This window comes from Vipera ursinii (genome assembly GCF_947247035.1).
Source record: "Vipera ursinii genome assembly, chromosome: 1".
Taxonomy (NCBI): domain Eukaryota; kingdom Metazoa; phylum Chordata; class Lepidosauria; order Squamata; family Viperidae; genus Vipera; species Vipera ursinii.
The window spans coordinates 334,159,330-334,183,118 of NC_139512.1; the positions used below are offsets into that span (position 1 = coordinate 334,159,330).

The 23,789-nt window shown below is 41.6% G+C and overlaps 1 protein-coding gene across 5 annotated transcripts; it reads right to left on the minus strand.

Annotated features, from left to right (window-relative positions):
- Nucleotides 1-153: 153 nt before the first annotated feature.
- Nucleotides 154-22,036, minus strand: CLU (clusterin). Of its 5 annotated transcripts, none has more exons than XM_083350257.1 (9): nucleotides 21,827-21,868; nucleotides 13,639-13,753; nucleotides 8,945-9,093; nucleotides 7,475-7,642; nucleotides 6,261-6,714; nucleotides 5,571-5,684; nucleotides 3,443-3,666; nucleotides 2,428-2,603; nucleotides 154-1,159 (listed from the first exon to the last, which is right to left on the minus strand). In XM_083350257.1, exons 1-9 carry the CDS (start codon nucleotides 21,851-21,853, stop codon nucleotides 1,153-1,155), a joined length of 1,434 nt encoding a protein of 477 aa, XP_083206383.1. In that variant the 5' UTR covers nucleotides 21,854-21,868; the 3' UTR covers nucleotides 154-1,152. The 5 variants fall into 5 exon arrangements, with proteins under 5 accessions (XP_083206383.1, XP_083206385.1, XP_083206386.1 ...); XM_083350259.1 differs by lacking the exon at nucleotides 21,827-21,868 and adding an exon at nucleotides 21,922-22,036 and having other exon boundaries at nucleotides 155-1,159; XM_083350260.1 differs by lacking the exon at nucleotides 21,827-21,868 and adding an exon at nucleotides 21,952-22,034 and having other exon boundaries at nucleotides 155-1,159.
- Between the last annotated feature and the right edge of the window lie 1,753 nt (nucleotides 22,037-23,789).

The following is a 23,789-nucleotide window of genomic DNA, read 5'->3' on the forward strand; positions in this document are numbered from 1 at the left end:
AGGAAATGAGAGATAGTAAATGCAGAAAATACAGGACAGTAGCATTTGAGTTGCTCACAATGTCCATGCCTGCTGACAATAAACAGTATGAGGCTGGGTGAGACAATTACCACCTCTAATTAGAACAGAAGAAAAAAAAATCTGACTCAGCCAAACCTGTAACTTGTAAGTGGTAAATAGTTTTTTTTGACAATTCATTTTTCACAAAATTCTTTCTAGTACAGACCACCCAACATAAACAGCTTTTTCTAGAACCTATTTACAGATCCATTTACATCTAATCACAGAAAACTGGCTGCAAGAACATGAGGAAAAGGACACGTATGTCATGACACACATGATGCAACTTATGTACTTGCAGAAGTTGCAATGTCATTATATAATTCTGACTTTTGTGTGATGTCACATGCATATCATTTTGACATTATTGGGGCTTGCTGTAGACCCCTATGCATCCAACCTTTCTTAGGGATAAATGACAAGCACCCATTGGTGTTCCAGGAACAGATGAAACCGGAGTTCCCTAAGGCTCCCCCAAAATTACTGGAAGCATTCCTGCAGTCATGTGAAATTGTTCTAAAAAAAACCTTGTAATGCTGCTGAGGTTTGAACTGCATGGCCATGATTAAGCTTGTAGGTGTGGTTTTGAAGGCAGTGCTAGGATAATTAGCAAGTAGAAAGAAGGAATACAATGCTCTCCATTGTGTTGCAGTGTTTTTTCTCTCGTGGCAATGGACAAGATGAGGAAGGGGATTAGCAGACAATGTGCTTTTGTCTCAGATAATCTGCCCAACAGTTCACATAATTCACACCCAGAACCCATTGCCCAGGGTGCATAAAACTTCTTTGGGGCATCATCCAGCCCTTCTCCCCAACTCCAAATCCCACTTCTTTTCTCACTCAATCCACAGAGCACTTTGTCAAGCATTGGGCCTAGAATCTTTTATTTCATTTTGTGCATCGGTAATATCCAGCAGCAAAATAGGGCAGGCAATACAGTGTAAGCTACAAAGGCGGACAGGGGGGGCTTGGTGGGCGAAGCTCCCTTGTGGCACTGTGAGAGCACTGAGACAGAAAGGCAGAGAGGCCAAAAGGGCTATGGCTTCTCTCACTCTCCCTTGTCATAGCCTGAGATCCAGGATGCAGGCGGGGTTATTCTCTGTTGGATAAAGAAAAAGAAAAAAGAATGTATGACTCCAGAACCAAAAGCAATTGGGTTCCATGGACAACCATGGAATAACAATGTGAGACAAAGTATGGAGACGTGTGTACGTGTGTGTGTGTGTGTGTGTGTGTGTGTGTGTAAAAAATAGCCCAGTTACTAATCAGTTCAACACTTATCCTATATAAGTAGTCCTCAGTTAATGACTGCCCAGTCTAGTGATTGTTCAAACTTACGATGGCACTGAAAAAGTAATTTTGCCATTGGTCCTCAAACTTGTGGCTGTTATAACATCCCAGCAAATCAATATTTACGAGCTTCACAACCAAATTCCATCAAGCAAAGTCAATGGAGAAGCCAGAAGTAAGCTGCAAGTTGCAGTCACATGACGTTGTGCTTAATGATCACAGATCATGTAACAACCACAGGAGAACTCCCATGAAATACCCATCCCAATTGCAGTTGTTACTTGAGGACTACTTGTTGAGCACTGGAGACCAGATGCCACTTAGTATAAATCCAGAGTTCTCCCCCCCCCACAAAAAAAAGCAATCATCATTTTGGAGATCTAGAAATATTGTTTCTTTGTCTCACCCCAAATGCATACACATTCAGTCTTCATCAATAAAAAAAGTCTGCAGGTTGAACACTGAGAAAGAGGAGGCTGGGACTGACCACCTGTTCTTATAGACTCTGATATTGTCTTCTTAAAAACGTTCTTATCCAAAAAGGTTCCCATGCACTTCCTATGGATTTCCTTCAAATTAATGATATTTTAGGATACTATAGATTTTCATGGCCTTAAGGCCTCAAGATCTATCAGGGCTCCAATTCTCAACTGGCCATTGATAGCAGGTATTTAAATAAATCTTTAAAGGACTGTATGGACAAAAACAACTATGGGAGATTTCAATCTTCTTGCTTCCACTTGTCCCTCACAGAAAATGTGTCTGGCCTTTGATTACTCATTAGAGATAAAGGTAAGATAAAACATTAGATTGAAGAATGTTTTGTGGAGCAACTGCTGGCACTTCTTTTCACTTATATTTCCAAATATTTTTACTATCGCAACATGGTTCTCTCAAGAAAATAAGCCACTGAAATCTTCTCTTGCAGTCTGAAGTGGTACGGCCCACTTTATATAAGGCCAGCCATAATGGAAAATATACTAGATCAATAATCTTAAATGAACATGGTCATCTTCCATATAGCTGAACTCAAGAGACTATCCAACTCTGACTGCATCTTCCCAGCTCCACACTTACACTTTATTATTCTTATAATCACGCAGGGCATCCCTGGACACTGTATCCATAAATAAGTCATCATCCAAAGTAATACTTCCTGGCACAGTCAAAGAGAAGGGCTCCGAATCAAAGATCTGGACAGTCACTTGAGTGTCAGGAGTTTGGGATGTGTCTTCTGGACTGGAAGATTTCACCTTTAAAGAGGAACACCAAGCATTAGCAGTGTCTGAACCTATCAAAAAGATAGTTGTTTCTAATGGGATAAAAAAGCTTTGTCTTCCATCAGCTACCCACACCAGCCTATGAACCCAAAACAGAACAAGTAGAGAGAGATATAAATCCAATTCCTCTCTTTTTGTTTAAACAGAATTCCTGAGCTTCTTTGGTAAGTCAGCAGTTCTTAAAACTATTGAAACAATCTTGCAATCCAAGCTGTCCCTCTCTACACTAATGAAATAACATATTCAAGCAGGTAGAATCTGCCCATTCACTACAACTTGGCCGAGGGTGTATACTGAGAATACTCCCAAGAGCTAGAAGGACGAATGCTTAGGAGCAAGCTCTCTCAGCAGAAGTTTCCCATTCTGGAATAACCTGTTCCCCATCTTCGACATTAGGATGGCCTCTTCCTCCTCCCTGCTGCCATTTTGCTGTTGAACTCTCTTCTGGCAAACCTTCAGGGTAGAAGAAGCTATCATCTAATGGGAGGCAACTCCTCAGAAGGGGAAAGAGTTGGGGTGATGTATGGATTTGTGATACTAACTTACTGATGTTTTTACAATGCTACCTAGAACTGGCAAATAAGCATCATATCAATGCATGTAATAGCTGATAAACAAACATGCTTAAACATGCAGGTTGAAGACTTAGTGGCTACATTCACACGTTAATGTTAGTTAAAATGTTGGTAGCTTAGTTTGTGTGCACCCAGCTATTTGCCTTCTTTGTAACTTAATGGACTTCACAAAATCAGTGAAGGGGCCAAGTCAGTGATCAAATTAAGCAAGTGAGACAAATGCAGTCAATAACCTACCATGATAACCTTCAGAAGCTTGTCATTCCGAGTGCGATTGGCTAGCTGAGATACCCAACCAAACTGTTGGTTGAGTTGATCCAGGATGGCTGTTGTATTGAGCATTTCTTCCTGGAAAGCCTTGAGGATTTCATCATATCTCCGGGTAAATCGTTCAGCCAATCGCAGAGCATCTTCAAAGCGTTCTTTAATTTTGCTCTGATCTGGATCAGTCTGAGAGCAATCTGTATAGATTTGAAGAAGAAGAACAAAAGGAGATCCAAGTAAGTGATGACTTCCTCATGTGACTATAGGGGGTTTCAAAAATAGTACAGAAGTGGGTTTGGCACTGCCTTCTTCCAGGATGTTTTGAAGATCTCAGTTCTGGGATCTTCAGGTGATCTACCATTTAAGGGCAAAGAAGGCCTCATCTGGCTTAGCTTAAATTTGCTCAAGCCTGGTTGGTTATGAGCTTCCCCTGCTGTGACACTTGGAAACACTTTATGAAGTCACCATAATTCCATTTTCAACGAAAGCTAGAAATCTATTTCATTCAATCATTCATTCAATCAATTTCTAGAACCGCCCATCTCAATGATTCTGATACTTTGGATATATGTTAAAAATGGCATCATCACAACACAAAAGTTCTAGTCACATTCTATGTTTAACTAAATCAGTTACAGCAGCTGTATTCACCCAGCCTCTTAAATTATGTTCATTTTAAGTCTGGTTAGTTTTTATGACATTTAGCACATTATATGAATCCACCTCCATTAGCTCAGTTTATAATTAATGTAGGGTATGAATTAATTCAGTAATTAGAATAAGGGTGTTATAAAAACACAGCCAAAAAGTCATGTTGGCAAAAGGAAACAAGTTATAAGCAATCCGCATCTAAAAAACTTTTCTTTCAGTAACCCAGAGACGGGTGGGTAGATATCTGCAATGTTTTTTGCAACCCAGTTAGTGGTGGGATTCAGCTGGTTCGCACCACTTCAGCAGAACTGGTAGCTAATTTTTTGTTGCCCAGAATGGACTTCCGGAAGCGGCATCCACACAGAGAACTGGTTGTTCACATATTTGAATCCCACCACTCAACCCAACCAAAATCATGTGACCGAACTTTAACCTTCAAATACTGGAGATGCTATTTCCTACCAATTATGAATGAAAAATAAAAGATATACAAGTCATAAGATGTAGCTACCATCTAGGTAAGCCAAAAGGGCATTGAAAACTACCAAAAATGTTCACAAAAAAATCCCAGCCTATTTTGTTTTATATCGATAGTCCTTGTCTTACAACTGTAATTGGGACCAAAATTTCCACTGCTGAACAAGACAGTTATGCCTAATTTTATTGCCTTTTTGCCCTGATTAAAAATATCACTACAGTTGGTAAGTGAATCGTACAGTTGCTTCCTCCATTAGTTTTGCTTGTCAGAAGTTGGCTGGGAAGGTCTTAAATGGTGATCAGATGACCCCAGGATGCTGCAACCGCAGCCAACACAGGTAGCCTTGACTTATAACGACAGCTGAGCCCAAAATTTCTGCTAAGCAAGACATTTGTTAAGTGAACGTTGCCCCATTTTACAACCTTTATTGCCACAGTTCTTCAAGTATATAAATTCAATTAATAAATAATAAATAAATAAATAAATAAGTGAATCACTGCTCTTGTTACATTAGTAACACGATCGATAAGTGAATTTGGCTTCCCCATTGACTTTGCTTGTCAGAAGGTCTCAAAAGGTGATCACATGACTCCAGGACACTGCAACTGTCATAAATATGAGTCAGTTGCCAAGTGTCTGAATTTTGATCACATGACCATGGGGATGCTGCAATGGTCGTGTGAAAAACAGTCATAAGTCATTTTTTTCAGTGCTGTTGTAACTTAGGTCATTGTTGTAAGTCAAGAACTACCTGTACATACTGGTTTCCAAGCACCCAAGTTTTGTGACTGTGGGGATGCTACAAAAGTTATAAGTGTGAGGATCAGTCAAAAGTCACTTTTTTCAGTGTTCAGTGTTACATCAAACAACCACTAAACAAATGGGCATGTTGCCTTTAATAAATGATCCCATCAAACCACAGTTGTCAGCTGCAAAAAGCTTCTGTCTTCCCTTTTACCCTCTTCCACTTACCTACAGCCAGGATTGCCTGGCATTTGTCACATTTTTCCTTCATTTTCAGGCAGCCAGCAGAATTGCGACGGATCTCACGGCACACCATCCGGTTGTCATTGTGACCTGGGGTTGCTAACAGAAAGAATGATAGCGGACATCACAACAGACCCCAGTTTTGCCAGCTGCATTAAATCACAAGCCAGCATTGTTAATAAAGCCAAGAATTATTTGAGACCAGAAATCTGGAAGCTGCATCACACCATTCACCTTCAAAAATATACCCTTGGGATACAATTTGGAGTTGACAGCACGAAGACAATCAAAACTCTTCTTGACAGCCTGAGCAGCAAAGCATAGCGGCAACATTAGAGGCACCTTACTTTTCATATTAGAAATTAGAGGGGGCAAATAGGACAAAGAAAAGCAGAGCCCCTTACTAATCACTACCATCAAATTGCCAAATGAGTTTGTCCTATGACAACTGAGCCTACATCTGCTGGTGAACAGTGGCTTACTATGAATATGAACCAAGCAAGTATTTCTCCAATCCTTGGGAATATGCTAGGTACCAAAAACTAGATCTCCCCTTTTTATGCCCAGTAAAGCTTGTTTTCCTTTGTATAACTAGAGTGAGTAGGCAGGCAAATATAGATGTTTAAAAGAGCTCCGGTGGCCAGGCTCTCTCTGCAGCCCAGGATCTCACCTTACCTGTTGGGATTTGATCAAAAGAAAACCCAGGGATTCCTCCTAGACCTGGGTGGTCCCACTCCATGGTTTTCTGAGCTCCATCAAAGAAATGCTGGCTCATCTCATAGAATGGTTGGAAAATCTGGTAGAAACTTTGATGTGGGTGGTAATTGCTGAAGAACTGAGAGAAAGGGCGCACATTCCTGGCAACACGGGAATGGGTAAATGGGATGCGGATGCTGTGGAAGCCATCCCGGAAACCATCGAATGGCCACCGGAAGAAGGGGGAGAATTGCCCATAGGCCTGAGTGCTCTCTTGGAAGAGGTCATCCACACCATCTTCCACTAGACCGTAGCGCTCCTCAAGATCATCCAACCTCCGGCCCTGTTCTTCATCTACATCCATCAAGGAGTCGATACGCTCCCCATTTACCCAGATGGAGAATGGAGAAGAGTGGTTCAGGAACTCTTCCAGCTGAAGGAAAAAGTATGAAAGCTTAAGATCACTCCAGTTGGAAGCCTGCTGGCTATTGTAATTAGAAAATAAACAGTTCACTCTCTAGAAAAGGAGTATGGTAAATATTCATGAGCTAACCAAGAAAGGCATTACCAGAACTGTATGTAAAGCTTCCATATGTCATAAACCCATGCCTTAAGCCCAGAGACACCCATGATTTCACTCTATACATTCATTTCTGGAATCAATTTAAGTTTACTTTTAAATTCTAGATCAGCATTCCTTAAGTTGGTGCCCAGATGTACTGGACAAGTTCTATTATCCCCAAGCAGTACAATTAGTGGGAGTTATGATATAGACCTCAAACAGGATCAGGTTGGAAAAAGCTTAACTCAAATGCTTTAAGAGATCTTTCTTCCTTCCTGTTTCACCCCTGTGCATTCAGTTCAGCACCTGATGATCTGATCTGTAACCCACTTCCAACACAGGAGAATGAAGAATAAAGGTTTCTAGCTACTTCAGAATGTGATTAGGTTCACTTAGGAGAATTTGGAGAGGCAAGAAGATGAGCCTACACTATTATTTGAGAGGGAAACCATTTCTTTTATCTAGAGCAGGGGTGTCAAACTGCTGATCCATAGGGCACGTGTCACGCCAAAACGGTATCCCATAATACTCAGCCATAAGGCTCAGCCCAAATAATAGTTCACCTGTTGCCCCAAACTGCAGTTATCCAGAAGTACAAGGCTAAGCAAGCAACATCACATGGCTCACTCACCTGCCTGCCAACCAGGCCAGCACCGCTATGGCATGTCCGAGTATAGAACTTCATGCAGGTCTGCTTCAGGCATGGCTTGCATTCTTCCCAAAGGGCAAGCATAGTGTCATTGCACACTTCCTGTTCATTCAGTTGTTTCTCCATATCCTTCGCAAGGAGGAGAGCCTCCTGCAGAGGAAACAGGGTTATTAGGACTTTCCTGAAGGGACAACAATAAAACAAGAGGAACTAGAGTTGCAATGGAAGGCAGTGAAAAAGGAAGAAAGACCAAGACATTAAGAGCAGATGGAAGGAACAGGTAACTTCCCTTCAATTTAACCGCTTAGGTGCAAGACTCAAAGGGTTAGGAAAAAAATCCTAATTCCTTGCAGCATTTGCACCCTGCTTTTGGAAACACACTACATAAGAGAAGAGCCAGTAGGCAGCAGAGGGGGATCTTGCATCTACAGGAGAGTATGATGGTGAAAGTAGCAACTGGATGAGCAGCAGACCAATGAGCACAGAGCCAGGAAAAGGATTAGGGAACAACTGCAGCAAATTGATGAGATCCCAGGAGAAACAGCTGGAAGAGGTTGTCTTGTCACAAGCGAACCAGCACCAGTAAAGAAAACCATGGAACAAGGTAGCCCTGACATCCATATACAGCCTGGGTTCACCAATGTGCTTAACAAGGTTGTTTTAAGATTTTATCCATTATTTTAAGGTAACATGCTACACTTGGTTACCTTTTTAATGGTTAGCATACCATGTGAACCTGGCCCATTTTGTTAGTTGATATTTCAATGTAATATACAAACCCAGGAAATGGGTTAATTCAAGTTAAATGTGTCACGATAAGAACAGCCAATGTATGTTTCATAAAATTATTTTTTTAAAAAAAAACCCTTCCTGCTCTTATTTATACTTAATGCACAAATAAAGAGTAAGAAACTACTTGGTGCACATCCTATTAGAGCAGGGGTCTTCAAACTCGGCCCTTTTATGACTCGTGGACTTCAACTCCCAGCATTCCTCAGCCAGGCATGCTGGCTGAGGAATGCTGGGAGTTGAAGTCCACGAGTCATAAAAGGGCCGAGTTTGAAGACCCCTGTATTAGAGGGTGGGGATAGCTGCATAGCCTCCCTCCCACCATTTTTCCTTATAAACATGATGCCGTAAGATGGTTATTGAGTTTTTCCCATATTGGTGCCTGCCAGATAATGCCAGCAACCACAGCTCCAGCTCAAATTGCAATTCTCCTGTGAACAGGAGAAGGCTGAACTAATCATTTCACAGCAATAGTTCTACTACTCCACACTGAAAATGTATCCAAAGCTTGTGAGAGTTGTAAGCTAGTAGGTCATGGAGTAGAACTTGAGAATCTAGGTTAGGCTGGGGAGAGAACTCCTTTGCCCCCTTTTGAATGGCAAAGAAATTTCAGACCAGCTGGAGGAAACAGTCACATCTCAGAAAGCCCTGATACCAACAGACCTCCTTCTTCTTCTTTGTGTCTTCCAAGCTACTCAAGATCTCCTGGTGGTCACTGCTCGTCTGTTCCATCAGTAGCTTCATTTGCCGGACTCCATTGACGGCGTTTTCCAGCTCTCCATCGATGTACCGGCTTCCTTTTTCAGACATTTCTGTGAGAGGAAAAGAAAAAAAATTGCCACATCAGCATCATTCTGATATGCTGTTTCACAGTGCACAATGTTAATAGACAGAAGGAACTTTTCACACCCTGTAAAATAAAATAGAAAGCATTTTACAGAAAGCAAGGATATACCAAGGAAAGTGGTTACTTTACAGCACTTAGTTCCTGAGTGACTGGTCTTTCAAACTTACCTGTAAGATTTAAAGTATGTTATCCAACAATTTACATATGCAACCTGTATGTGATATTCTTATGTTACATTGATATGACAATTAGCAGAATCCATATTAAAATGTAATATACACAAGCCAGAGCCATCCATATCTATAAAGAGGCAGTGATAAGCAATGTTTGATTTGCAAAAACTCAAAATAGGAGAGATCCATATTGATTACTTTTAGCACCATATATCTCTATAATATGTTTACTTCCCTCATCATTGTAGAGATAAAAAAGGTAAAGGTTCCCCCGCACATGCGTGCTAGTCGTTTCCAACTCTAGCGGCCGGTGCTCATCTCCGTTTCAAAGCCGAAGAGCCAGCGCTTGTCCGAGGTCGTCTCCGTGGTCATGTGGCTGGCATGACTAGACGCCAAAGGCGCACGGAACGCTGTTACCTTCCCACCATAGTGGTCCCTATTTGTCTACTTGCATTTTTACGTGCTTTCAAACTGCTAGGTTGGCAGAAGCTGGGACGAGTAACAGGCGCTCACTCTGTTATGCGGCACTCGGGATTCAACACGCCAAACTGCCGACCATCTGATCGACAAGCTCAGCGTCCTAACCCACTGAGCTGCCGCATCCCTACAATTGTAGAGATACATGGTGCTAAAATAATTGATATGGATCTCTCCTATTTTGAGTTTTTGCAAATCAAACATTGCTTATCACTGCCTCTTTATAGATATGGATGGCTCTGGCTTGTGTATATTACATTTTAATATGGATTCTGCTAATTGTCATATCAATGTAACATAAGAATATCACATACAGGTTGCATATGTAAATTGTTGGATAACAATTCCTTCAGATCTTTTGGCATGGCAAGTCCCAGAATCAGCAGCAAGTATGATCAAGAGCTATTGTTCTTCTTTGCCTCACTCCCTTCAGCTCTGCATTGATCAGACAAACACTTGTTACAGTTCATTTCTATTCTGCATTGGTCAGGCTGCACTTGGAATACTGGGTCTAGTTCCAGGCAACTCATTTTAGGAGGGGCTCTGACAAACTGGAGTGCAGCCAAAGGACAACAACAATCAAATTATTAAGTCTGGGAAGATTAAATTTGTGAGGTATGGTTGGAGGTGCTGGATACATTTAAGCAAAACTGTATTGAGATATGATAGGTGTCCGTAAAATATAGTTTCTGCAGCACTGTTTTTCAACCTGGGTCATTTTAACATAACCTTTGCACAATTTTAAGATGTACTTGAACTTCCAGAATTCCCCAACCAGCTATCTCAAAGTTGCCAAGGTTGAGAAACAATGATCTGTAGTATCTTTTATCATGTAGAAGACAGGGAAGAATTCTTCAGATTTGTTCCAGAAGACGAGGCAAGAACAATGAATTGAAAATATGGAAGCAAACTTTGCATGCACATCAGGAAAAAAGAATCCTAACGGTAGATATGTTCAACCATGGAAATGACAACTTCAGGATGTGGTGGATCTCTTTCACTGGTTATTTAAGCAGAACATGAACTGAGCAGAAGACTTCCCACCACCACAACGGTGCTTAGGAAATAAATCATGCTGCATTATTATTATTAAAGAATGTATTACTTCTATTTTTTTAATTGCCCAACAATAAGAAATAAAAGACAAGTGAACAGCCGTCTGCCATCCAAGAACACCGAATGAAACCCAGATCTCCCATACATAGTCCTGGCAGAAAATGCAGCATGAAAAATGAGAAAAAGGAGAACATTTCAAATTAAGAAATGGAAAAGGTTTTTGAGGGATCCTTCAGAGTTGGACAAGAGGAGCAGGACCAGGTTACAAGTGGCATCAGACAGCTTTCTGGTAGAAGCATTAAGCAGTTTCCCAACTAAATGTAGCAGAAGGAGAAAGTAGAAACATGGAAAAAAATAGAAAGTCATAACATGTATTTCCAGTTGCTCATCTGGAAAATGATTAGACTATGTTGATGCATGTTTCTTCTTCCCTTTTTTCTCATTCTTACAGGATACGAGTTACAATGAAAGCATTATTTCTGTGCCTATTTTCTTGAACCCCACTTCAAGGAATACAGAGTCGCTATATCAGTGAGATGACGGCATAGAAATTTAATAAATAAGAAACAAGAACAACTTTCCACAAACACCAGCATTATTTCAATAATTTTAAACCAATCATCTTATAAAGAGAGAGGCCCACAAATGCCAAATAATTAAGCAGGGATTTGTTTATGGATTTTCCAAAAGGTTGATAATCCACATCAGCCTTCCTCAACCTGGTACTGTCAGACTACGACTTCTATCATCCCAGCAAAGGCCATGGAAGATGGACTGTTACATAAGAAATACATGATAATTTTTTAAAAAAGTTCTAGACTTTTATTTCCCACAAGATAGCAGTATTTAAACACTGAGCTCAATTAGGGACTGCCACAAAGAAGGGGGAGTCAAGCTATTCTCCAAAGCACCTGAAGGCAAGAAAAGAAGCAACGGATGGAAACTAATGAAGGAGAGAAGCAACCTGGAACTAAGGAGAAATTTCCTGACAGAACAATTAATCAGGGGAACGACTTGCCTCCAGAAGTTGTAAATGCTCCAACACAGGAAGATTTTAAGAAGAGACTGGACAGCCATTTGTCTGAAATGGTATAAGGTTTCCTGCCTGAGCAGGGGGTTGGACTAGAAGACCTCCAAGGTCCCTTCCAACTCTGTTATTCTGTTATTCTCTCCTAGGTCACAGGTATAGTCCTTGACTTATGACCACAATTGAGCCTAAAATTTCTGTTGCTAAGTGTGACGTTTGTTGTGAATTTTACCCCATTTTATGACTTTTCTTGCCACAGTTGTTAAGTGAATCATTGCAGTTGTTAAGTTAGTAATACAGTTGAATCTGGCTTCCCCACTGATTTTATTTGTCTAAAGGTCACAAAAGGTGATCACATGAACCCAGGACGCTGCAACCATCATAAATATGAGTCAGTTGCCAACCATCTGAATGCTGATCACATGACCATGGGGATGCTGCAAAGGTTGTGTGAGAAATTGTCATAAGTCACTTTTTCAGTGCCGTTGTAACTTTGAATGGTCACTAAGTGAACTGCATAAGTCGAGGACCTGTATATTTAAAGATGTAGAAAAATTAGTGTTTTGTCCAAAATTCATCAAACCCACCCACCCTTTATATTTCGTTTAGCACCTCCCATTCAAAGTGCTGGGATTTTTAACATTTTTGTCTACAGTAAACATTGGCATGATCTGCAGTAAGGAAGTGGATGTGAAACAGAAGCATGCAAGCCAGTTTTTCTCCCCTACACACACACACACACACACACACACACACACACACACACCGCTCCATTTTTGCATGGAGCAGAAGTGAGAAAATCTGTTCCTCCAGGATACACAACTCAGGGCAGGATTATGACTGTTGTTCCTGTTTTGGCATTGCAAGGTTGTCCAAAGTGAATCCCACAGCAAATCATCTTCAAATTGTTTTAAGGGACTGGGCAGGGGCGTGGGGGGAGAGTGCTGATATGAAGTGCCCGCAGAAGAGAATATCAGAACATTTAACAGAGTAAGTCAGAGACAGAATAGGCCTTTCTACTCAAGTTTATGTCTTGTCCCCATTACACATATCTCCCTTCAGATTTGCAAGACATTGGCAGCATATAAATTTAATAATTAGTATTATTCAACTGTAGCCAGTACATAGCTCCCAATTTCGGAGAACGTGGCCTTAAATATAGACATAAAATTGCTACTACCTTGGCTGCAGCCATAGCCAGCATTGCTTTTTTCTTATAATTCAACATAATGCATATTACTTTAAAAAAAAACCATTCAAGTTTATTAAGTCAAAGCCACTTCTGCTTCTTCCATCTGCTTCTCCTAACAATCCTTGGATCTTTCCAAAAGGTATTATATAAGCATTTCCTTGCCTCCCTTTGGGGAAATAGATTTGACTGCAAGCTCTTGCATAATTTGGCAATGCATTCAAAACAAATGACAAGGCAGCTTTAATTTTGTCCAAACTAGCCACAAACTGCTGTGAGTCACGCTTCTGGGAAGTGACTTCATGACCCAAATGGCTGGTTCTGAAATAGTGTCTTTATAAGCACTGCCAGCAATTCTTCTCTTTCTGCCAGTGTAGGCCTCCTCTGGTTCACAAGACAACATTTTGGCATCTTTTGCAGATGCAGAAATCATGCAGAGTGAACAAAAACCTGGTCCAGCACATCCACTAATTCACCCCCACCCGGGTTTCTCAAAAAAACCCATAACTGGCTGCAGTTCAAATCCACAAATTCTTTGCCAACCAAGGGAAAAAAGCCATCATTTCTAATTAACAGGCATGTACTCACTCTGAAGCTCATTAGGAGGAACAAGGCAATGGCCCCCTTGCGAAGAAACCAAGATTCCCAACAATGAGAGCAACAGAGTGGGAATCATCTTCTCAATAGAAGGAAATACAGGTTCCTGCAAAAAGAAAAACGAAGGAAAATAAAACAGGAGTGCCATATTACCGGTAAGTCTACTAAATAATAGAGACCAGACAATATATCTCATTGATTTTTCTTGCAATAGTAGGAACTTGAAATTGAAATCCTGTATTTCTTCTGGGGAAATTAAAATTAAAAGCTATATAGCATACATAATATATATAGGATGTTTTATTTGCAATGCTGAGACTTTGGAGCTCCTTGCCAACACAGCTTCTTGTTAATCATAATCAGAGAAGTGCTAGCAACTTCTCATTCCAATGATTGGCTAGAACAGCTTGCAGAACCTTAGATCTTCCCAAAGTTTCAACCCTATTAGCCACACTGGATGAAACTATCAAGAACTCAGCAACATATTTTGGACCACAAAATCCATACCCCTTCTGGAGAAGTGTTTTAAATTAAAGAGCATCTGCTGGTTTCAGTTTGCAACTCTGCCAGAAGGCCTGTTTGAATGTCATTTTGTAATTCAACTTGCTCTTTGAGAATGATGTCCAATGTATTGAATAGGATTAGTAGTTTTTTTTAATCATTTTATTTTTTGCTTTGAATTCTTAGCAAATAATGGAGCAGAAATCAATAAATGCATGGTGTATTGACTGAGACAATGTTGTTTTTTTACTACTTCATGGGTAAGAACGAAGGCCAGAACAGAAAGACTTGCTCCATACCCAATACTTCTGTAATTCTTTAGTTTCCAGCATCAAAGCCAATTTAATATATTTCTGTTCCCCAGGCTTCTGGCTGACAAGGCAGTCCCTAAAATGAACTGACTACAAGCTCAGGCAAGCCAACAGGCAATACAGTGACCCTTTTGGATCAGGATAAACCTATCTTCAGAGTAACAGGTTAATGTCAGCATAGACATAATCCAGTAAAATGAAGGTCTCAGGCTATGGATTGTAATCCCCTGGGAGATTCACAAATAAATTTGAGACTTTGACATTTATTCTGTCTGCCTGGCAGTGGGTAGCCTTTCCTGCTTGACCAGCCTATGCACAGGATCCAAACACTATGCTCCCTTCTAACAGTCTTTGTCCTCTATGCAATGACTGCAAATTTCTCCCAAGAACCACCCAACTGGCCCAGCCTGGATTAAGGCATTCTTGGAAAGTGTCACATTCCATCTCTTCCAAAATGCTTCTTGAAGGTCCAGCATGTTGGGTCCCAGCACAGAGTCTGTGTTTTGTTCCAGGGAGTCCAAATACTGTAATTCTTCTGTTCTTTGAAGAAGACACCTCACAGTGGGAAACTGGTGCTCTTAGACTGCCTGTTACAAACACTGTAGGAACCAGGGTGATGTCCCCTAGCAAGAAATCCAGAAGTAGTTCACTTTGGAAGAGGGGAAAACAAAGTGATGCACCTCCATCTGATGAGCATTGCCTGCTTTACTTAAAATGATTATAATCACAATTTCTTGGTTTAACTATATCCTGAAACCTGATGAAATTATGCGGTATTCATAATTCCATGCTGCTGAGGCTGCTGAGAAGTGTTTTGGGGAAGTAGAATACAGAATTCATTTGAGCTCTTCTCTGCAACCATCTGGAGACTATAATCCAATGTGGTTTCTCATCCCATGACTGACTTCACAGCCTGCTTAGCCAAGGTATTAATGCATTTTCTGGGCATATATGCTGGGCATATATTCTGGGCATACACTATATGCTGAATCATTACCTAACCACACGGTTTGAGTTCACCCAATATGTTATGCCATGCAGGGAAAAAAACAAAGTTAAATGTAACCAAACTTTGAAGTTATGTGCATTCAGCCAGTCTTGTACATCTCTACCTTGGTCAAAAGGGGTATAGGGCACAGCCATTCAGTTTTTAATGTGTATAGGGGGGGGGGGAGATTATTGTTAATGACCATCTCTAATGGTCTGCATCTTCTTGCATTTTCCACAGCTACCATTAAATCTCATGGGATACATAATAAGAAAATTCCTCCCACAGAAACCTTTCAGATTTGGAAGTATAGGCAAACGGGAGAGGCTGCAGATTGATGGAAAAATATGAAAGAGAAAAACAACTGCACCCAGAGAGGAGCATTCTCTGCCACCCTGAACAAGAGGCAGCTCAAAGACACCACTGAGAAAAAAAAATCAAGAGTTTTTTTTCAAGTACCAGTAGAAGAAATTATCTGTAGCTCAAGGCTGAACTGTCGTGTTCTTGGAACTTTCAGACCTTGTTGGTTTGGTCGCAGATGTTTGTTACCCAACCAGGCAAAACATCTGCAAACAGCCAAGATCAGAGAGCACTATGGCAGAAAAACAAAAAACACATTTGCAGATGAAGAAAAATAATCCTGAGAAATTGTTAAGCAGACTGCTGTATGATACTGCCTAAGTCTAAGACGAGAGAGCCTGTGAAAAGCAAATCAACTACCAACTTGCCAAGATTCACAAAGACACAGAGAGAACAATGCACACTTTGACTCATCCCAATGCTTGTTCTCCCAGATGGACACGACACACACAGCAAAGGATAAGAAATCTGGCCAGCCTTCCCAACTTTAATAGCCGGCTAGATTCCCCAGACAAGAGGAGCAAATTGTCCCAATATCTGCTTTCCAGATAATTCCTCTATTGTGCCCAGCTAAGGAAAAGTTGCATAAGAGCTACCACTTGTATTCAAAGCTAGCTAGAGGACAGACAGCTCTCATAGAGAACTGCAAAGGGTGGGCCGTGGTGGTGGGAGGTCACCAAAGCTGGCTCTGTGGCCTCAATTTTTCATGGAGAAGCGAAGGAAGAGGAGGCCCAGTAAAGCACCCACCGTTTTTTATGTCTCCAAGCAAGGCAGGCAAACAATCCTCAGCAGAACAGAAATAACAGAGAGGGTTTTTTTTCCCCTCCTCAGATCCCTTTCTTTAAAAACCTACAAGCTCATTAATGTTAATTGGACACATCTGGTAACAACTCACCCAATATTAGTGATAGTTTGCATGGGTTGAAGAGAGGGAGGAGACTGCCTTGTTTTGGGAGACATAGCATGTTCTGCTATTATATAAAATTAAATTAAATAATTAGTAGTGGTAAAGGCTTTCCATTAATTTCTGAGTATCAGAACCAAAATATGGAATGCAGTGAGTATGAAGTACAGGTAGTCCTCAAGTTACGACCGCAAGTGAGCTCCAAATTTCTGTTGCTAAGCAAGACAGCTATTAGGTAAATTTTGCTCCATTTTATAACCTTTCTTGCCACAGTTAAGTGAATCACTTCAGCTGCTAAATTAGTAACATGGTTATTAAGTTAATATGGCTTCCCCATTGACTTTGCTTGTTAGAAGGTCACAGAAGGTGATCATATGATGAGATACTGCAACTGTCATAGTTGCAAACATCCAGGTTTGGATCATGTGAGTACAGGGATGCAGGAAGGGTTGTAAGTGAAAAAACAGTCATAAATCACTGTTTTTAGTGCCTTGTAACTTTAAATGGTCACTAAATGAATGGTTCTAAGTCAAGAACTACCTCTCCTCTTTGTTTTGATCTTCACTGGGGTTATTTTGATAATTAAACTAGGTTTGTTACACAGAAATTAACTGTAGGCCTGGTTTTTAGATAACATCCTTTTTTTAAAATCATCCATGCAGGTTCAAACTAGTAGCACCCTAACAAACCACAACCACATGCACCTTCCCCACAAAGCAGGTGATGCCTCTTCTGCAGTTCAAATAAATGACCTTTTTAAAAAGAATTTAGGAATACCATTATTCCTAACATCTGCTTTTATTTTGCATCTACATCTCTTCTTTCTCCCTCATAACTTTGAAGACTTATTTCTGAGTTGATATTGTACTGACATAGTTGTACATTAGAAAATATAAATCTTTACCCTGCCCTCCCCACTCCCATGACAGAGAATTGGTGAGGGAGAGTTTGACCTTGCTAGTATTCAACTCCCTTTAAAATGATAGGTTACAATAACTTTAAAAAAAAAGTAAAACAGCTATTTTTAAAAGGGTGCAATGGGTTGCTTATCAACAGGGACTTCATAAAAGCTATGGAGTCTATTCCAACAGAAGAATAATTTTTTCTGGCCAAATTTCCTACAGCACTTGCACCCTTCAAAGCTGCTACTTAAGGGGGAAAGAGTGTGCTTTAATCCTTTGAATAAATTAATTCCTGTTGTGAAAGATCTGGCCAAGTCCTTGGCTACACAGAGCTTAGTGGCGTGGGAAACGAGCAGCAGCAAACAGGACCTTGATCGTGCTGCCAAGGGGAACAGCCACCACTCAGTGAAAGACACCACAGTGGCTTTGTCCGCAGAAGGAGCCTGAGATATGTGGTTAAAGGCTCTCAAGTAGCAGGGTCAAGGCATCTGTTATGCATACAGAAGGTCCCAAGTTCAGTCACTGAATTTAATCTAAAATGATCAGTTAAGATTTCTCTGCCTGACATTCTAGAGCGCTGTGAACCGTCAGCATAGACAATGCTGGTTGACATGAACCAAGGGACTGACCTAGTTGGTTGGTTAGCTTTGCAGACAAGTTTCTCACCGCACAAAACATCTAGCAATATTTGAGAGAAGGCACAAGAGATGGCAGTCATTTCTAAGAATTTTGCATCAGGTGAACCTTTTCCCATGATTCTAGTACTCATTTGCACAAAGGGTCTGGATGGCATTTAGAGAGATTTGGGGGTTGACTGCAGATATTAAATTATATTAATTTAATATTAAGATATTAAAAACACACACACAGTGGAGAATTAATGGAAATTAACCGGTTGTATTAAGAGGGCTGCTGTTGCACCACTTGGATTTCAAGGTAAAGCCCTGCTTCAAAATATGTGTAGGGCAACTCCTTAAAATAGTTGCTATTTTCCTGGCTTCAAGGATGCTGGGGGCTGGAGTGGATAAAAGAAAGAGAATAATTTAAAGAGATGCGTACATGGGGGTGGGTACATACATACTTAGGTAGTACTGAGATACTTTGTAAAGGAGGAGGAAAACTGGTTGTTGCCTAATTTAAATATCACTCCTGATTAGGTGAAAAAGAATTTTTTTTCTTTCAGGTCCTGCAAAGGATACAGGGGCAAGATCATTGTTTGACTGTCTGCCCTACAGCTGGCTTTGACCCTGGGAATCTTTATCAGAAGAACAACAACAAAGATAAATACTAATTCTATGAGTAAAGCCAGAACCACTGCACATCAATAATAGGATGCCTAATAGGGAAGTTATAAGAACAGATGTTTTTAGCCCTTTCAGAAAAATAACCTCCTGCCATCCTTTTCACTTCCTTTTCTTTCCTGATCACTTAAGCCAGGGGTCTTCAAACTTGGCCCTTTTATGACTTGTGGACTTCAACTCCCAGAATTCCTCAGCCAGGCACACTGGCTGAGGAATTCTGGGAGTTGAAGTCCACAAGTCATAAAAGGGCCAAGTTTGAAGACTCCTGACTTAAGCCATCATCTGACTAAACAGAAGCTAAAGGCACAGCGAAAAGATTGTGGAAACCAATAAAGCTGGAAATTGGCCTTCAGCCTAGACAAGAAAACAAACATGCAGGAAAATACTGGCACAAGATAAGTTTCTCTGGAGATAAGGTGCCAGACAGAGGAGATTGAAATGGGCCCATGGGTGTGAAAAGCATCAATAATTCCTGCCTTGAGAAATGGTCACATCCTCCCCCTTTACAGACACTGTATTCTGCAATGCCCATCTTGGCCAAATCATACACTGAGCCAGTTTTTAATGTGGCTTGCTTGGCTTAGCATATGAATACAGCCATTGTGAATTGTAAAGCATGGCTTATGTGACAGTATTATGTGAATAAAATTGAAAACAAACAATCCAGCCGCATTCACACTCATGACGAAAATTACATTTTTTACATCAAGACACAAATTTATGCAAGAGTGTCATTGATGTTATCCTCCCCATGGATGTCCATGTACCTGACCCCGCTATTTCTCCACTCATCAGGATTTTGACTGGAGAGATCCAAACTAGGTTTTAGTTCTGGATCTCTGTTTTTTTTATTTTTAAACAAGACATATGTGGCCCTCCTCTATAATTTTTTTTTAAAAAAATCAATTCAACCTTGAAAAACTACCCTTTAATCTGAAAGCCCTCTTAGACAAGCTGTCAAGCTACAGTTGGTTCAGGATGAAACAAAATGCTTTCTGCATATACTCAGAGGTATTCTTTAAATTTTGCAGAGCTGATTCTTGACTCAGGTTAAGACCTATTTTCTCTACATCACAAATCTCTGTTCCTATGTAACTTCTGCTGCTGTGCCAGCTGACGTGGCAAGAAAAGTATGACACCAGTATTCCTACAAGCTGTTTTCTTTTTAGTAAAAACATAATTGGGTGCCAAATCCTAGACCTGAGTGGTAACCAGGCATTATAGAAATCTGTCAATGCCCAATAAAACTGAGGGCAACAAGCAAGCATGCAAGCAGATTTTTACATATAACATGCTTATAACATGTCAGTATTCTGAACATTTGTGACTGAAAAGTAGACAAAATCTAGTCTCATGAATAGAAAGACAACCGTGAATGTTACAGTTTCTGCAAACATAAAATAATTAGCAAACTCAAAATTGAGACCATTTGCTCAGATCCAAAGGCAGCCTCTTTCCAGGTGTATATTTGTATGAGTCAGTAAATACAGCAATCATCTCACATTCTGTCATGTTCCCGGGATAATGTTCAACATTATTTGCCTCTTGTTTTTTTAAAATATTCTAGCACACTTATCTGATTTCATCCTATTTCAGAACAAAAACAAAGGTAATTATTATAGAACAGGCAGTTCCAGCCCCATCATTTACATTTAAGGAACAACTTGCCCCAGGAGCTAAAAATCTGGAAGATTTTTTCCAGTGTCTGAGGGATAAACTTCAAAAGCTGCTCATGAATAACTGGGGCAGAAAGGGGGGAGGGGGGAACAGCCTGCAAAGCTTATGAGCCTGCCAAATCCAGCAAATCAGGTGATGTTGGGGATCTGCCAGGTTTTCAAAACTCTATGCTTTCCAGTCCCCAAGTGGCAGAAAAAAATAGATCCTTTAAGATCCTGGGAAATGGTTTCTGGTTACAATTAATTCCCAATTAATGTAGCATTAATTCCCAATATTTTCAGGTCTAATATTTTTTTTAAAAAAACTAGCATGCACTGCTATAAGCAAAAAGAGGGTTGAGGTATGGGTGGGAGAAATCTCCTGTCTATTGACTTGGATGCTGCTTCAGTAGAAAAACTGACCAAGATAGAACATGCGGAAAAAGAAAATGACAATAGTTCAGGAACAGCTCAGCAGAGCAAAAAGCAAATGGACAGTGATTAACTCTTTGACTTTGGCTGGGTCTGAGCATGACCATGCAAATTTTATCACAGCTCCATTTCCCCAGCATCCAATGTTAGACTTCGAGGTAGAAGGATGTTGTTTTGTACTCATATAAGCACCACACTCACAAGAAGCAATAAATCAATACAGTAGCAGAAGGACTACAAAACCACCATTAAGGCTTACATTAACAGCGAGTGGGGCACAGCAGCAGACCTCTCCTTCTCTAAGCTAAATTGTTTGCAATCTCCAGGAGCATCACCCCTCAGTTTTAAAATGCACACATTGGACATTTCCTTTCCTCATGCAGGCTGATAGCTTTGCTTGGTTGCTCTTAATACCACACTTCGCATCTTTCTTGTGCAATACGATACACCCATTGTTTAAAGCAACATGAATTGAAAGGCGCCAAGACCCAAGAGAGCTGGGCTTTCACTATTAGGCAATATTTCCCATCCCATCCCATCGTCTGTTGTATGCTACCTAGAGTCCCATTGGTTGAGTGGGTGGCCAGATATATATTTGAAATAAAGGAAATAAAAAGTGTGCCCCACTCATTGAGGCTAAGCATCAAATGCCCTACAACTTACCAAGAAACACCCCCCTCACATGCACTGAACTAAATTTCAATAGGAATGAAGTTACAGCCACTGCTGCCAAGCCTGAATTTCCACCCTGTCCTACAGCTAAGTGGCATCACCTTGCCTTTCAAACCTCCGATATCTAAGGGAAGCGGGGGGGGGGGGATTTACTTTCCCAAACTGGATCCTCTCGCCCATCTTGGCATTTAGCAATTTCAACCAGGCGGTGGGCAGTTTCCCCTAAACGATGGGACGGGAAGTCCTACCGCTCCTGCAGCCGGTGCGATGGTACCTACTCAGCTTGGCCAAGCTCCCCACCCACGACCCCGGCGTTCAGATGACGTCCAGCTCCCCACCTTGACTCTGCCGCAGTTCGCCCCGGACAGGCTATGGCGCGCTGGCCGGCCGAGGTCTTATATAGGCCACCGGCCCCTCCCACCGGTCCTGAGCTCATCCCCGGCGGACATCATCCCACTCCCACCTCCGCGTCCCCTCCCCGCCACCATACCGGGAAACCCGTCGCGAAGGCGAGAGGCGGAGCGGGAACGAAGCAGCCCGCGGGTCTGCGCTGCAGAAAAGCCGCGATTGCTTTCGGCGCACGGTGTCTTGCTTAGCGAATTGCTTAGCCCCGGGCCTGGCAATTCCCCGGTTGGCAAAGCAGGTCAAGCTGCCTGCTGCAGGTCTTTCCTTGCTTTTAACGAAGGCACGTGGCAGGTGATCCGCTGAGGCACCTGGATCAGAATCTTGAAGCAGAACTGATCGACTATGCAGCCGTGGATAATAAACACGGGCGACTACCAGCACTGCAATCGCGCGGTCAGGCCTTTCCCCAACCCAGGGGTAGGCAACCTTGGCTCTTTTATGACTCATGGACTTCAACTCCCAGAATTCCTGAGCCAGCCATGCTGAGGGGAAAGGGAGAGGTTTCCAAGCTGAGCCATGCTGGCTTAGGAATTCTGGGAGTTGAAGTCTACAAGTCATAAAAGAGCCAAGGTGGCCTACCCCTGGCCTAGGCCTAGGCCGCTTTATGACTTGTGGACTTCCAACTCCCAGAATTCCTGAGCCAGCCATGCTGAGGGGAAAGGGAGAGTTTCCAAGCTGAGCCATGGCTGGCTCAGGAATTCTGGGAGTTGAAGTCCATGAGTCATAAAAGAGCTGAGGTTGCCTACCCCTGCCCCAACCAGAGCCTGGTTTCCCAGGCATGTAAGAAAAAGGGGGGTGGCCTGTGGTTGGTGGTTTTGCAGAGGGAAAGCAGTGGCTAGGACGGGTAGGCAACCTCGGCTCTTTTATGACTCGTGGACTTCAACTCCCAGAATTCCTGAGCCGGCTCGGGAATTCTGGGAGTTGAAGTCCACGAGTCATAAAAGAGCCGAGGTTGCCTACCCCTGTCCTAGGAGGACAAAGCATCTACCCTGCTTACCAGTTCTGCCTTGGACACCCCCAGACACTTATTTACAAAAGCCAGCAGATGAAATCTTGAGAAGGGTTTGCTTGCTAGTAAGTCATTTCACCTTTGGCTCTTTAAAAATGAAACTATTGGGTGGCATCAAAGTGTGCTGATGTGGTGCAAAAGCTGCATGGAATCCTGTCCGTATGGGTGGGCACGCAGGATTAACTCAGTCCCAAAAAAATACCCCAACTTTTGCAGAATCAACAAAAGACACTATGTTACTTGTTGATTCAGCACTAAAAATTGCTACAGAAGGAACCTGGAAGTTGAGTCATGATAACTGGATTTTTCTTTTTTGGTTTGAAGCGCTTTGCTGCTTATCCAAGTAGCTTCTTCAGTCTGAGAAGGAAATGACATCTATCCATTATGATTGCCAGAATGACACCAAGATTGGCATGCAACATTTTTAAGGAGGGGGAAAGGAAAAAAAACTCTGTACGGTTGTGATGTCTTGCCAAATCACCAAATCCGTTTGCCCTCAGAGGGTATGTGTGTTGGTATGAGCTCACTGTGCTGCCACCACGTGGCTGTTTTGGGGAAATTATAATATGCTATATCTTATCTGGGTAGCCAACTCCTCCTTCCCCATGACATATTTCCTCCTTCTCTTGATCATGTGCCTTACACCCCTCCCCTTTTTGGGATGGACTTCCTCCTTCTTGCTCCCTGGGGACTCTCCTCCTC

Coding starts and splice junctions, on each gene's coding strand:
- CLU (XM_083350257.1), bottom strand. CDS start 21,853: ATGGGCGAGAGGATCCAGTTTGGGAAA. Junction 9,094..13,638: donor TCCTCCTAATGAGCTTCAGA/GTGAGTACATGC, acceptor TTCCTCTCACAG/AAATGTCTGAAAAAGGAAGC. Junction 5,685..6,260: donor TTTTGATCAAATCCCAACAG/GTAAGGTGAGAT, acceptor TCTTTCTGTTAG/CAACCCCAGGTCACAATGAC.